The sequence below is a fragment of the Chroicocephalus ridibundus genome, chromosome 2, assembly GCF_963924245.1.
Source record: "Chroicocephalus ridibundus chromosome 2, bChrRid1.1, whole genome shotgun sequence".
NCBI lineage: Eukaryota > Metazoa > Chordata > Aves > Charadriiformes > Laridae > Chroicocephalus > Chroicocephalus ridibundus.
The window spans coordinates 50,689,811-50,704,808 of NC_086285.1; the positions used below are offsets into that span (position 1 = coordinate 50,689,811).

At 38.2% G+C, this 14,998-nt stretch overlaps 2 protein-coding genes across 49 annotated transcripts in view; both read right to left on the reverse strand.

The window, feature by feature from the left end:
- The window catches only part of UBP1 (upstream binding protein 1), a 56,238-nt gene extending 44,023 nt beyond the window's left edge, over window positions 1-12,215 (reverse strand). For all 3 annotated transcript variants that reach the window (XM_063325454.1, XM_063325452.1, XM_063325451.1), the window contains exons 1-2: window positions 12,076-12,215; window positions 703-819 (exon numbers count right to left, since the gene is read on the reverse strand). In XM_063325454.1, coding sequence (XP_063181524.1) covers window positions 703-819; window positions 12,076-12,155 — 197 coding nt within the window. In that variant the 5' untranslated portion in view covers window positions 12,156-12,215. The remainder of the gene's footprint in view (window positions 1-702; window positions 820-12,075) is intronic.
- CLASP2 (cytoplasmic linker associated protein 2) overlaps window positions 10,838-14,998 on the reverse strand; it is a 154,084-nt gene continuing 149,923 nt past the window's right edge. For all 46 annotated transcript variants that reach the window (XM_063325448.1, XM_063325432.1, XM_063325433.1 and 43 more), the window contains 2 exons: window positions 14,182-14,298; window positions 10,838-13,072 (listed from right to left, as the gene is read on the reverse strand). In XM_063325448.1, the coding sequence (XP_063181518.1) occupies window positions 12,986-13,072; window positions 14,182-14,298 (204 nt within the window). In that variant the 3' untranslated portion in view covers window positions 10,838-12,985. The remainder of the gene's footprint in view (window positions 13,073-14,181; window positions 14,299-14,998) is intronic.

A 14,998-nucleotide genomic window follows, 5' to 3' on the forward strand; every position in this document is an offset into this window, starting at 1 on the left:
ACCTCCCTGGGCAGCCTGTTCCAGTGCTCTGCCACCCTCAAAGTAAAGAAGTTCCTCCTCATGTTTAGGTGGAACTTCCTATGCTCAAGTCTGTGCCCGTTACCTCTTGTCCTGTTGCCGGGCACCACTGAAAAGAGCCTGGCCCCATCCTCCTGACACCCACCCTTTAAGCATTTGTAAGCATTGATAAGATCCCCCCTCAGTCATCTTTTTTCCAGACTGACGAGACCCAAGTTCCTCAGCCTTTCTTCATACCAGAGGTGTTCCAGTCCCCTAATCATCTTGGTAGCCCTTTGCTGTACCCTCTCCAGCAGTTCCCTGTCCTTGAACCGGGGAGCCCAGAACTGGACACAGTACTCCAGGTGTGGCCTCACCAGGGTAGAGGGGGAGGATAACCTCCCTCGACCTGCTTGCCACAACGCATCTGTGGATATCAGATATCACATTAACCAGTAAAACATTCCTATTACTGTTACTAGCACACACATACAGTAGCACGGTTTGTGAAAATCGTGGAGCTATAGTAAAGTAAATCTCCACCGTGCTGACTGTACTGCTCAAACTATTCTCAAAGGGTCTGTGATCACCAGCTCTATTTGAAGGCTTGAACTGGTGAATTAGCAAAGGGTGTGCAGTCTGCATTCTTGTGTCTTACAGCATTATCATTATTATTATTTAAAATCGCCCCCATTCTTTTCTTACCGCAGGTAGCTGCTGTTACTGGTGGGATACTGGTGATGGTGATAGTGTTCAGGCTGGCTGTGCCAGAAAAGCATTTTGGGATGAGATGAAGCATTGTGCTCAGCTAAGAGATGGTCACTGCAGCAATGGGAGAGAGAAAAGAGAAAACAAATACACACATTAAGATTAAATTTGGCTCACACCTTTCTATTTAGCTGCTGCCAACAAGTTTGCTGGTGTCACTCTCTCCAGAAGAGGCAGGTAGCTGAAGTCTTGGTTGGTCCCCACCTACTCTCCTGCTCCCCAACTTTGCTGCCCTTTTTAGCTACTGCCCAGCTGCAAGGCTTTGTTAGTAGCTGATGTGACATCAAGTGCAGCTCAGACCTCGCGAGCATCCCCGCTGATCTCCTCCCCTCCCTCTGCACTGTCAGAGCATCACTGAGCAGAGCTGTGTGTTACAGAGCCAGGAGAAAGAGCAATTTCGTAGCACTTCTGCCTCAGAGAGACACACAGCTCCCTGTTTACGCAGTCCACTGGGAGTACTTGAGCACTATAACCTGCTCAGGCACGACTGACTGAAGAGAGAAAGAAAAAAGGTGGAATATACAACAATCTTTTTAAGGCAAGCAAGATACCTTCTCAGTAGTGTTTAGACTGTATCCCTTTTGCCTGTTCATTCTGTACAAGTTCAAGTGGCAGGCTACTACAGAGTACAGCTTTATAGTTACCTTCTTGCCATTAAAAAATTTTTTTTTAAAAAAACAATGAAAACTCCGTCAAACCACAGGGGAAATATTTACTCCCAACACCCATCCACCCCCTCGCACGCACACACTTTAGGGAAAAACCATGTTTGGATGCAAACCAGCTGCTTGGTGCTCTCGTGTCTCAGTGCCATTTGTTTGCCTGGTTTGCAGCCAGGATTGTAATATCTGCTTTAAAACACACAAAATAGCACTGGTCGATCCCGCTAAGACCTTGATGCTCAGAAATAAAAAGGGGGCACACATCCAAAAACCTCATCTGAAAATAGTTACCTGCAGAGGGCACCCATTCTGCTTGAAATAGGAAGGACTACCAACAAATACGAGTTCACTGACTTTGTGTGGGTTGTTTTTTTTTGTTCTTGTTGTTGTTTTGTTGTTTGTTTTTTTTTTAAACACCACCCCCACACAAGCACACATTGCTTGTTCCCTGCAGTTCATTCTATAAAAAGATACTTTTAAAAGGTATTCCAATATTGTGACAACATTCAGGCTGTGAAAATCAGAATATCAAAGAGCAAAACAAAAAGGAACTATTTCTTGTTAGAGTGATAGTAATATCCAGCAGTCAAAAAAAAAAGCCTTCAAATAAACATTGTTGGTTGCTTTTTTTCATAGCATGAGGCAGTTCTCCTTTAACTTACCATTCCTATTCAACATCAAACCACCTAAACAAAATGCAAAGGCCAGAATAATAATAGAAAAGGAACCGTAAATACGGGAAGAGAAAGAAACACCCACATGTGACGTTGTGCAGAAAAGCAGACAAGAGTTGGGACTGCTGGCTTAGTGATTCTAAGAGATCATTATCTTCCAAGAACAGCTAGGTACCTGAAGAAGGAGGGCTGCCATAACACAGACCTGCTCCTGTACACAGATTGATTTTTGCTCTGGCAAGGATGAGAGCTGGAGGAGTCTTTTCAAGGTTAGTTTTACCACTTACATGTTTACATATAACTAAATACTCTTAGTAAGCACTCTCCTAGCAGATACAAAGGGCTGCCTGAGTCCCAGTGATACTGCTGCATTTTTGTTTTTAAATAATTAAATTAATTGGATCTCAATGACCGTAGAAAAAGAGTATGTATCCTGCTATCCAGCTTGCTCCATCTACTGGCAAGCTGAAAATAAAACCACTGCCTCCAGCGCTAGATTTAGGCAAAGAAGTCAAATGTGTACAGAGCGTTGCACTTGCAGGCCCTATTGCCCTTTGCACTGATTTTTCTCAAGAAAAGGACTACACACCCCTCAACCCATTTTCACAATCTTCCCTTGGAGCTGGCATGAGCTTCCCACATAGGGAGTAGGCATTTGTTTTGTTCTGTTCTGACTTGTATTTCTATTAAATGGCAAGAATAAAACCTCAGATTCCCCTGAACTGGAAGGGCTTTCAGTCCCTCACACAGAATAGCTGCCATCCCCATGCGTATCCCACAGAGCTCATGGGGCTTTAAATTATCAGGCACTTCCCTCCCCCCGCCCAAAGTAGCCCATTGCTTTTGACAGATACTGGTTTGTCAAAGTGCAGGTGGGAACACAGCAGTTTTGATCAGTCTTTTTTGTGAAGTCCAGGAGAGAACTTGTGAGCAAAAGCAATTGAGAATCCCAGACTAATCAGTAGCCTATTTTATTTTATATATATACGCACACATACATCTCCATGCGTATACTAAAAACCTGCACTCCTATTTTTCATCTTTAACACAGTAGACTTCCATCTACTGTAGAATTAATTTTGATATATTTTGATATTTTTAAATAACACAAACACAACGTATCAGAAGTCCTAGATTTGCTCTTACGTCAAGACAGACAACTTGCTGTCATTGAAAATAACCAGCCCAGGGGAGCCCGGGCAAGCAGATGCAGATTAGGCTACTGGCCTGGGTTTACCCCGTCTGTTTTGAGGGTGGATAGTGAGTGCTGTCAGGCCCAATTACTTAGTTCTCCGATTTCAGTCCTCTCTGCCATTAGCTTGCCCAGCTGTTAAGAAAGCTTTGACTGTACCGACTACAGGAGTCAGCCACAATAAAACCCAGCAGCAGTCACAGCCAGTGTGCCCATTCGGTCTCTTACCTTAATTTATTTTTCAAGTATTATGCTTACGCAGACTAAAAATAACCGAGTCATTGGTTATATCCAAAAAGCTACTGCCCTGAGGATGGGGTGTTTATTAGTAGAGGAAGGTGAAACAATGAAAGCTACTCTGATCTCAGTTTCTAAGTACCTGCTGCTTATAAAAGGCGGAAGTTCAAGACTTGTGTTACAGCTACCCCTCACGGTATGCAAACTATTTCAAACTTGAGAGTGCAGCCACAAAAGCTGCTGCTACCAACCATCATATCCCACCACGACCAGTGTTCTGTCTGTTTAGAGAAGCAAAGCAGAACCAAATCTTGTGTACTCCCATGCAAAAGCACTGTGGAAAAATTGCCCCCCCTTTTTTTTCCGCTCCAAGGGTTGGCAAGATGCTTGACACATCACTCATAGAAGCTTTGAGTTCCTTGTATGGAAAGTACTAGACAGAACATGTAGGAAAGATGCTGTTATTCAAACTGAAATTAAACACTACCAAAAAAAAAAAATCAGTATTTTTTTTTCTTTCTTCTCTTTACAGTCTTGTGTTTCGATTGATCTTTGTCGCAGACATATGGGTATATGGGTATGGGTACCCATATACCGTACCCATATATGGGTAAAACCTCAAGTACAGTATAGCTTTAGTCAGGATAAACTTCCCAGGTTATATTTAATTCTGGTATTTTGCCTCTTGAAGCACTGTATATTCCCCACACCCACACCTGCTGCCCTTGACTAACCTCTAGACATAAAGGTATGTAGTTACACGGTCTTGCAAGTTTGGGGATAAATAAGGTGAGTTTTTTTACCTTGTACTGTTTATTGTTAAGGGGCTATTTTTGTTTCTTGCTTTATAATCTGCCCAGTAAGTACTAAAACAGATCTCAGCAAAGGAGCACTGTATACACAAACAACAAGACATTATTTATTTAAAACATCTCGTGCTTTAAGGCTTGCGTATGGCATGCAAAGTCCAACCTGAAATTTAAGGCGGGGAGGCGAATGTTTTGCTAACGGGTGGGTCTGCACTGAAGTTTCAAGTATTTTAGCATATGGCACCTGAAAGCTTTTAATTGTTGTATTTTTCCATGAGCAGCATCCAAAATGATGAGCTCTCCTAAGGCATCACTCAATTTGCTAATCTTTTTACAGCGATAAGACTCCTAACTTCGTTTTCTGATTGCCCTTCTGAGAACTACAGCAAATGACATTGAGTATTTGTTATAACTGGTTATATACACAGAATGTCATCTTTGCTTTTTGCTTTTAGCAAGTAAAAATGATCCTACAGTTAACAACACATGGAAAAACTCGTATCACGTACCATGTAAGACATGGTAAATTCAGTATATATTCTGAAAAATATATTTAAAGGAAAGTTTTTGCTGTCCAGTGATGATTTTTAGTTGTGCTTAAAATGCTAGATCAGTTTAAACTCAGAAGACAGGTTTGTACATACGCAAGAGCAATCCCTACGTACTTCAGCCCCAGAACAGAGTATAGAGGAGAAAGTAGTTCTGTTTTGATGTGTCCTGTTTGGTCTTTGCACTTTTTTTGGTTGTGCAACAGCTGCTGCCAAACGCAAGGAACTTTGGAATGAAAATACCTGTCAAACCAGACGTCAGTAACGCTGTTCACATAAATCACTATAGAACAGTGAGGTACTCACATCTAGGTGATAGCCCCTGCTTGGAAGGGCTGTGAATCCATCATACATGTATGTGAAAGGTGCCGAAATGTATTTCTTGCCCTTCCTTGTATACACTTTTGAATGCACAACCTCTCTGTATCCTATATACATTGGTGGGGGGGACTGTATTCATTGCCACTACTATAATGAACTTAAAAACACTGTCAGGCAACAATCAGAAGCAAGAAAAACTTCTGTTATGTGACCCATTGCTGCACTGACTTGCAGTTCTCACCACACGCCTCCCCACGCATTAAGAACTGGACCCAGCTCAGTCCTATTCCTGTCTGGTCATCGGAAGGTGGCAATCACTGCTAACAGACAATCTGCAAACAGCAACACTTTGTTTAGTGCAGTAAAGGACAAGCAGGAATACCCACATACTCTCCATGTCCACCTACCACCTTTATTCTGGATTGTTGGATGGTTTTAAACATCCTAATGGGCCTCCTTAACATTGAATCACTGCAAGGACTGCTGCATTTCCCAGTCCTTCTGTTCGTACAGAACTTCTCTTGAGAAGCAGGGCCGCCAACAAAAAAAAAAAAAAAAAAAAAAAAAGAGGAGAAATGGGAAAAACCATAAAGAACATTTTTGGTAGACCTCCTAAATTCCAGTAGAAATCTTAGGACACTAAGAGCACAGAGACAAGGCAACGCATGTCAGGGTATCCGCCCAGGATGGCATGCGTAACAGCGCTGAGCACACCAAATACTTCAACAGCTCCTTGTGATCACTTTGATGAGATACATTAGACACATAGGAGACGCCGTGCTTGGACTTACTTCAGTGTCTCCTTGATATGAAGCACTCAGAGAACTTCATACGTAAAAGAGAAATATGGATTGCTTCCATTGTCTTGAGTGTCAGTTTACAGAAACCATAGGTTTGGCTTTTTCTGAAGAATGCAGGGTATGCTCCTTTCCTCGTTGGGTCTATCCCCTTTAAAAAAAAGTCTGAAAGTCTCCATTGCAGGGTGTTACTGTCATTTACTCCTCCATAGTCATATTCCTCACATAACCTGCTTCTGAATCTACAAGGATGTGATTAAGGTGCTGAGGAATAAACATCTTACTGACTTCACATCTTACGAGATGGAAGCACGGTAGGTAGTACCTTTGCTTTCTTCTGTTTCTTCTGTGCTGCCTCCTAGGAAGCCTTTAAGGCTTGCAAAGGAACCTATCATACAGAGGTCATTTGTAGGCATAAAGAGATTTACACAGCAACATTGCCCAGAGAAAATTTTGATTTAACCCATCACATCATACCTGAATCAAACCTTAAGGTAGCAGGTTTTTACGGCTATGTCAAAGGATGCAGTCAGTTGGGTTTTTTGGTAGAAGATTCAGAAGTCTGTAAAGGTGGGCAAGTTGAAGTGTTTGTTATTCTGCTATTCTATGCTTGCTGTGCACCTTAGTCGATAGCCCAAAAACTACAGTATTTGGACTCGCAAACTGCTGCAGCAATGTAGGCTTCCTGCATGTTCTGACGCAGAAAAAGACAGCTCAGTTCCTTCTGCTTCCTCATGGACAAAGTCCCTTTTACCTGAGGCTCTGAGGCAGCTTTACTCTCTGCCAGGTCTAACATTTTCCAGCATCACACTTGTCCTGGCTTTGTGGACAAAATGCTCCAACATCAGTGTTTTCCTCTTAATTCCCAACGCAGAAAGCGAGATATTCTGCCTTCCAAGAAAATCCCCTTCCTAAAAACAGTGTAAACCACAAGGGGTTTTTAAGAACAAGAGCTACAACTTACAGGGGGTTAAATTAAGTATATATATCATGTCTCTCTTCCCATATTCTGTAACAATCCTGTTGTCTTCCACTTCCTAACAGGGCAAAAAATCTCCTTTCTTCCACGGTTCAAGAAGCAATGGCTCAATAACAGACTTCTGAGAAAGAGCAGCTTCTGATGATACCAGCATTTACTTCTGAGCAAGGTTTTAGAAAGTTTCATCTGACAATTTCTGGACAATCCAATTAAGATTCTCTTCTTAAGCAAATACAAGCAATATAAATAGTGATGCATGACAACGCCTTAGGGAAAACAGGTAATTTCCTCTGGGTAAAATAGTTCAAATTGATAGTTGGCCAACACGACCACAGCTGTTATCTGAAAGATCAAAACATATCAAACACCTCAGAATTTCTATACATAAAATACAACCATCTAAAATGACATTTAGTACGGTGTAAAGATGTTTTATCCGCATCAGTTTAAGTTGTGCTGAAAGGACAAGAAAATAACAGGCCAGAAATTATTATTTTACCAGATAAGAGGCTTTTCTGCACTTGTATACCATTAGAGTTTCTTTTCAAGTGTATTACTTCAGATAAGCGGATAGATTAATTAAGCATTTTAAAACGTGCTAATCTGCAATTCTCATTGAAACAGACACATCCAGTTTCCCCCACAGGCTTGCACTTCAGCTGTTTAGACCAAGTTGAAATCACAGTTTCCTTGTCTTCCCTGGTATTTTAACACAGGCTACATATGCTCAGGCTAAACAAACTGTGCTAAGAAATGTTTTTTTTGTACCCAGGACAGATGTTCACTTTTGCCAGCATCTCAGTCAGAAGTTTCTGATCCCAAGGTGCTGCTGGAGAACCAAGCCTGAGATTGTTGCCCAATGTGATTTGCCTGGAATAGATGAAGGGAGCTCCCACAGGGTACTCTGTTGGCTCTGCCGTGGGCAGAGATGAATAGACGGTGAGGGAATGACTAACCAGACTAGCTGACTTTTGAGAACGTCTGTCTACTGCCTAACGTAAATCTACATGTTTGTTTTTACTGGTATAAATCTTTCATGGACACAGAGGCACTACCTTTATAGTTAACAGAACTGACTCCAGTACTGATTTCTGTATGAGTTTATAGAGGTCCAAAGATTTTCACCAGGGGACAATAGCACCATCTAGAACAGGAAGCAGAATAAAAATGGAAGACTTGTAAAACTTTGATGCCTAAGATATAGTTTAGTTACCTTTCTACCTCCTGCCAATGGTAACAAGTCTGGATATCAAAGTTATATGCAGGTACATTATTTTTTCCACCAAAGAAAGATATTTTCCAGGTGTTTCTGTCCAGCATTATTTCTAATCTTACTTTCTCAAGATAGGCTTCTTTAGGATCACTTCTATCTACCTAAAATACATCAAGTAGTACAGAATTTTTAGATTTGATAGAAATCATACAGTATTCAAAACTGCTTGCAAAATTTCAAAGTTTCCAAGAGTTACTGTTTAACAGCAATTTACAAACATAGTTGCCATTCTGAGCAGAAATTACCTATTAGCAAATGTTTCTCAGTAAATGTGCTTATTATCCTAAAATCCTATCAGTAAATGAAGAAACTTCTTTAACTGGGACAATCAAAGCTGCACAGCTTGTGAACCCTGAGGTCTTAAAATATACTTAAATATACAAACATATACACAATATAGAAAAAAAAAGGTCGTTTGATTTTTTTTTTTCAGTTGCCACACTAACAAAATTAGTTTCTCAAACTTCCCACATTACTGAAAATCTTCTGTGTTTTAGCAAAAAAGAAAAAATTTAATCTCTTTAAGAAAACAGTTATAATAGATGAAGCAAATCTTTAAAGTATATGCTTCTGGAGAGTTGGAAGACTCAATTACAAAACATAGCAGGGAAAATTTAAGTTTTCTTTAGAGGATGTAATATGAATATTGACTTTTATTTTACCTGGAAGTAGACTGCAACTGCAAAACTGATTGTTTTACTGTTTTAATTGGGGAAAAAACATCAGTTTTCTTTCTGTAGATAATCCTCCAGTTCCCAAACCGCCCATTTATCCCCATCATATTCATGTTTACTGTGTTCTATGTTTGTGTTTGCTACGTCCCAACCTGACACAGTGAAAGTTACCACAACCAGCTGAACCATTCTCACTACCCTGAGGTAGGGAGTAACTGTAGGATAATTCAACAAATCTATTCCTCGAGATTACTTTATCTTTATTTTCAAAGGGAAAATGTCATACTCAGAATGTGAATTCTTTTACTCAAAATTAAACTGTGATCAGTTCTGGCCTGCATTCTCAATAAGCTTTTTACATTTGTATGTCTGTGAATTTACTCATATGTTTAAACACTCAGAAACTACTAAGAATATGTAAGTGTTTCAGGATACAAATGTTTGTGCTTCTTGCTTTGGGACTCAGACCACAAATAATAAACACAACTCAATCTGTTCCAACCTTTATCTTCAAAAACAAGCAAGCAACCAAACTCAGGAACATTTACATAATCAGCTCTCCTTTCAATTTACATTTACCATCCCGACTTCCTTGCTAAGACTTCAGCTGAACATGTGTTACTCAAAATTCTTTAAAGCAAATGACATCCAAGTCAGATATCCAAGACATGCATTTCCTATCCTGATTCTGCATGTAGCTTTCTTTCCTTCTTCCTCTTTTTTTGAGCCCAAACACACCTTTAAGAATTAGACTTCAGTATTCAAATGATTGCAATGACCTATCTTTACAGAATATTAGAAAGAACATAAAGAAACCCTTTCTGAAAGAACAGCAACTTCTAATTGTCCTAGTTTTTCCCAGATCTTTATGCTAATCCATTAGAGAAACCACCTCCAGCAGGAACATAAGGCATGACTAATCATTGCTCGAATTTAACTGAGCTAATGTGTATTTATAATATAGGAAATGAAGGCAAAAAGCAATGCAGTGAATCTGATAATTGGCTGCAGTGGAAATAATTCTGTTGCAAATTCTTACATTGTGATGGCTTCACATAATACAAACAGATTCTATGCACTATTGCAGCCCCATCTTTGTTGGAAACAGAACTAGTCATACCATAAGTAAAATATTCATTTAAATATATTGCATTTAGATTTTTAATACATGGGATTTCCATACTTAGAACATTTAAAGATGGCTTAGAAGCAAAGCTGAGGGAGGAACTTTGTGTAAGTATCTTCCTCCCTCTCCACCTCGAGCAAAAAATTTCAGTCATACAGGGGATAAAACCATTTCTTTCTTACCAACTTTTGTTTACACATAAAAAAATTAGGTTCATCCAGAATATATACTGTATGTTTCAATAACTTATTTTTTCAGTATGAAATAGCATCTTCAAAAAGATGACCAACAGCAGTCATCTTGAAACGATCCTCTGAAAATAAATGTTACCTGTAGAAAAAGCAGGAACAACATAGGGTTCTATTAAGCTTAGAATTTGTGCAATTTTTTTTTTAAGTGACCTTTTGTATACTCAAAATATAAACTACAAGACCCTAGACTGAAAAATATTTTTGAAATATTAGAAAAATAAAATGCAAACAATGTATAATGTACAAATAAAAGAAACAGTAAACAAGAAGCCTGCCTAGATGAAGGAAATAGAATCCTAAAGATTCTATTCAATTTCCAAAAAATATCTTTGTCTAGCATACCTATATTCACAGCATGTTCTCAAATGCCAAGTCAGATTCAGTAACAAGAGTATATAAAGAAACATCATTTGGACACACAAAACATGAAGATTAATTTTTTTTTTAACCAATGTTGTACCAATTGCATTTATAATTTTTCTTATAGCATGTGAACAAATAAAACAGAAAACCAGAATGTATACATTGCTAATTTTTTAAGTAATGTTATGTACATTTTATTGCCAGTATATGCACAATGGTAAGCATAGAACTATAAATACACAATGTAATTAAACAGTAGAAAACAACAAGGATGTTACAACGTAACAAAGGAAAGAAAGAAGAGATACTATTTTCTTGATGTAGCTGCTAAATAGGGCTAGCGATGAGTTATAAGTCTTGGTTTTAAGTCTTTACATATATTTCTACAACTTTTCCTCCAAATAAATCTCTGCAATGGCATTGCTTCTTTAACAAACACATCTTAGCTCTTTCTATTGCATTCACTTCAAGCTAAAGTGAAAACAACCTTTCATGTAACTACAAGCATCTGACTTAATTTTTATTCAGTTTTGCTTTTCGGGGTTCCTAGCAAGTAAAGTGTATAAGTAGTTTCTTATGGTATTTGGTTGCAATGTTGAAGAATAGAGTTTTGAATACACATTAAGTGATAATTTGGGAAAAAAAAAATAAAGAAGATTTTCTTCAGATAGTTTTTCCAGCGGGTGCTATATGCAGCAGCTCAGTCAAAAATTAGTCACCCTGAAGAGGTAGAGAGAATTTTAGCCTAGCATAGATCATCATCCTTGGCACCGCTATTTTTCTCTCTTATCAGGATACATTTCCTACAACTAGACAACATCACAGTCAAAGGGAAAAAAAGGCAGGAAAAAAAAAGTTCCTGGGAAGTGCACTGCTTCATCCCAGTTCTCAGTTAATTAGCTCGCTGCTTATATCCAAGACCAAAAAAATAAAGAAAAAAGAAAAAAAAAGAAAAAGACAACATTTAGGGACACATTTACTTGATCTTTGTTCTCTTTCCATTATCAAGTTCATAAATACAAAGAACCATTATTCACAATAAACTAACTCTTTTTCAAAAATGGAAAAACAAACCCTGGAAACATTTCCACACCTTAATCCAGATGGGTCTTGAGGATGCTATTCAAGAAAACCATGCAAATAATTTGGTGCAGCTTTCCCAACTCATCCAAAATATATATATTTTTTTTTAAATTAAAAGGTGGCAAGATCCATAGCATTTGTGACTATTCCCTCCCCCCCATTTAAATTCAATGCAGAAAATCTTGGTGCTTTTAGGAAGGTAATGAATAAATAGTTTTCTGCACTGTTGTCATAAAATCCCATGTGAGTTACAATACAAGACTACTTGTTCCAGCAATTAGGTTGAGAGGAAACATTCTAGTGATAAAGATAAATACATACTGAGCATGCTTGGGCAGAGCACTCCATTCTGAAGCATCCTGCTTGAAGAACGAAAGGTGACAAGGATGGTTCACGTCCATCAAGTGACCATTAACTCTGCTGCTAAAAAGCAGACTGCCACACTATCACCAGGTCGGCAATGCTACCCTGAAAGGGCTGTCTTCCACATTAAGAGGTACTGGTTGTGCCAGCCCTCTACTGCGCACACCAAATTCTTATTTATGCAACAAACATACAACCAATGAACAATATCACTTTTACAGAACTGGATCGATCCAGCTTTTTTTTTTTTTATAGGCGTATTTCTCAATCTCCAGAATATCCCAAACAAGCTGTAAATAAGATGATGAACCACCAACACAGTGAACGAGTCTCACTGCAGTTCAGACTAGTTCAGCCTTGTTTCACATCACTTCTTGTTTCTAGCGAAGGACATGATACTCAAACAAAATAGCAATAAAAAAAGTAATGTTATCTGCAGCTGAATAAAAGCAACAGAATTTATATTTTAACTTCTGAAGCTTAAAGCATACCTTTTTAATTAGCATTAAAAAAAAATCTTTTTTTTTAATACGATAACACTGGCAAAAGTTAATGGGAAGACACAGAGGATTGCAAACAGGATAACGGATAGATTAGATTATTTTAAAATTTTATTCTGCTTTGATCGACTGATGTTAATACTGTTTTTCCTTGGATTTGGAATAATTCTATTGCAACAGTCACATGCAGGCTGAAGACAGCCGTTGGTTAAAGAAAAAAAAACAACAACAACAAAAAAAAACAAAACCAAAAGAAAGGGGAAAAAAAACAAGAAAAAAGTTCCAGAAGTTGTATGTAAGGATTTTCCTTTCACTGAAGAGGGCCTTGCCCTTGCTTTAGGAGACCTGGTTAACTCTTGTCAGCTTCATTAGCTTTGTCCAGACATATCTGCTGTTGTATCCCCTGGTCCAGAGCCTGTTTGTGCACGTTTGATGTAAAGGTTCAATAATTTCATCTGCAAATTTAAGCCAGAAATTCACTTTGTTTAGTATTTGCAAACTGTACAGACTACAGGAACAGTACAACAAAGGAGACATTAAATCATTTTCTTTTCTCCAAAAGCAAGATTATATTACAGAGTTTATTCAAATGTCCCTACAACCCCTATCATTCTGTGATTCTGTAACAATCTTGCCAACGAAAACATCACACGCAGTAAAATTTCTCACAAGGAAACTGCTCAAGCTTCTTTAAGGATGTAAAGAAGAGAATGATCTAAGGTAGCTTGATTAAGATAGATGGGATATTTTCCTCAAATTACAATGCTGTTCTAAATAAGGTAGGTTTTGATTTTTTTTCTTTAAGTTAATGTTGAGGTTTTAAGCCTCTATACTTAAGAGTTGTTGATGCTGGTACTTACTAAAGCTTCCAGTATTCTCTAGAATCACATTCAACACAATCACTGCCAGAGACTATTTTTAAGATATAACTGTCTTATTCAAAAATACACAAAATTAATTGTCCTGTTTTATTCCCAAGGACAAAGACATTCACAATTAACATACAGTTGTCTGTGTGCAAAAAAACTGTATGTAAAAATGTCAATAAAATCATAAATAACCTGAACCAAAAAGGACCACAGACTGATTACTATTATTATATTTTCAAGTTCGAAGTACTGAAAGGACCGATGAAAGTAAAATAACAGGGACGGAGAATAAATAAAACTGCTGTACGTAGCGTCTACATATTACATTTATTGCTTTGCAATCAGAACTTGCATGAAAAACAAGACAAGAAATACTGATAGGAAAAGCCATGCTGAGTATATATATCACCACTAGCAGGGATGCAATCATTAACTAAATGCTTTAAACAGCAGTAAGAAACATAATTTAGTATTTATCGTAATGCTAAAATTCATAACCTAGCATAAAGATCTATGGATTTTCAGTTTTGAACATTTTATGATGAAGCTATAGTAATCCTCAGAGGATTTCAGTAGCCCTGATATTCTCATTCAAGTATATACTTTTATGAAACGTCCTGGCACTTGCAACCAAAATATAAATGCATACATGCAATTATGAACCAAGATTTCTTTAAATGCTATCTTTTACTTACTTTACTGCCAGTGAGTTGACTGAGATGGGGTTTTAGTTCATCACCAATTACTGCATGAATGGCTACAAGGCAGAAAACACATGCCTTACGAACACTGCTCTCTGAATTATCATAACCCTAGAATGCAATAAAATTAACATTAATACCTTGTCAGTTAATGATTATAAGTCTCAGAAAGCTATTTAGTTATTTACTATAATACATTGAAGTCCACAGTAAATGAATGCTAGTGTAGCCCAATGAAGCATTCCAACAAAAAACCAAACACGCAAATACAGAGCACGCGCTTAAAAAGCACACTGCTTATTTATCACCATCGATAATCGTTTTCCAGACTGAAATTAAAACCCACACAATCCTGTTCACAAGTTAGACCGAAAACAGACCTGCTGTCATGCAACAGGGGAGTACACAAGCAAAACTGTTCTAGATTATACAGGTATTTACTTAAAGCAGAAGACCACTCAATTTAGAGCTTCTTTACTCTGAAAGAAGTATTCTCTTAACAGCCAAAGTTTCTTTTGTTAACTCCCATCTCGTTACTTAATGATTTTTGTTTCTTTTGCCACTTTGCTAGTACCCCATGCCCGGCTGTCTCTCTCACACCCTCTTCTCAGAGGGCCCCTTTTCTGCCTCTACCTTCCTGCAGATGTATGACTGGATCACACCCATTAAAGACAGAAATCTGCAGAATGCAGCTGTCAAACTCTGAAAAGTCTTTATCCATCACGTGCAAATTAACGTTATCTTAGCTCTTGATAAGGTGGGAGATCATTTATTTTTAAAGACAGAGAAACCTCTGATATCCTTCTCATTT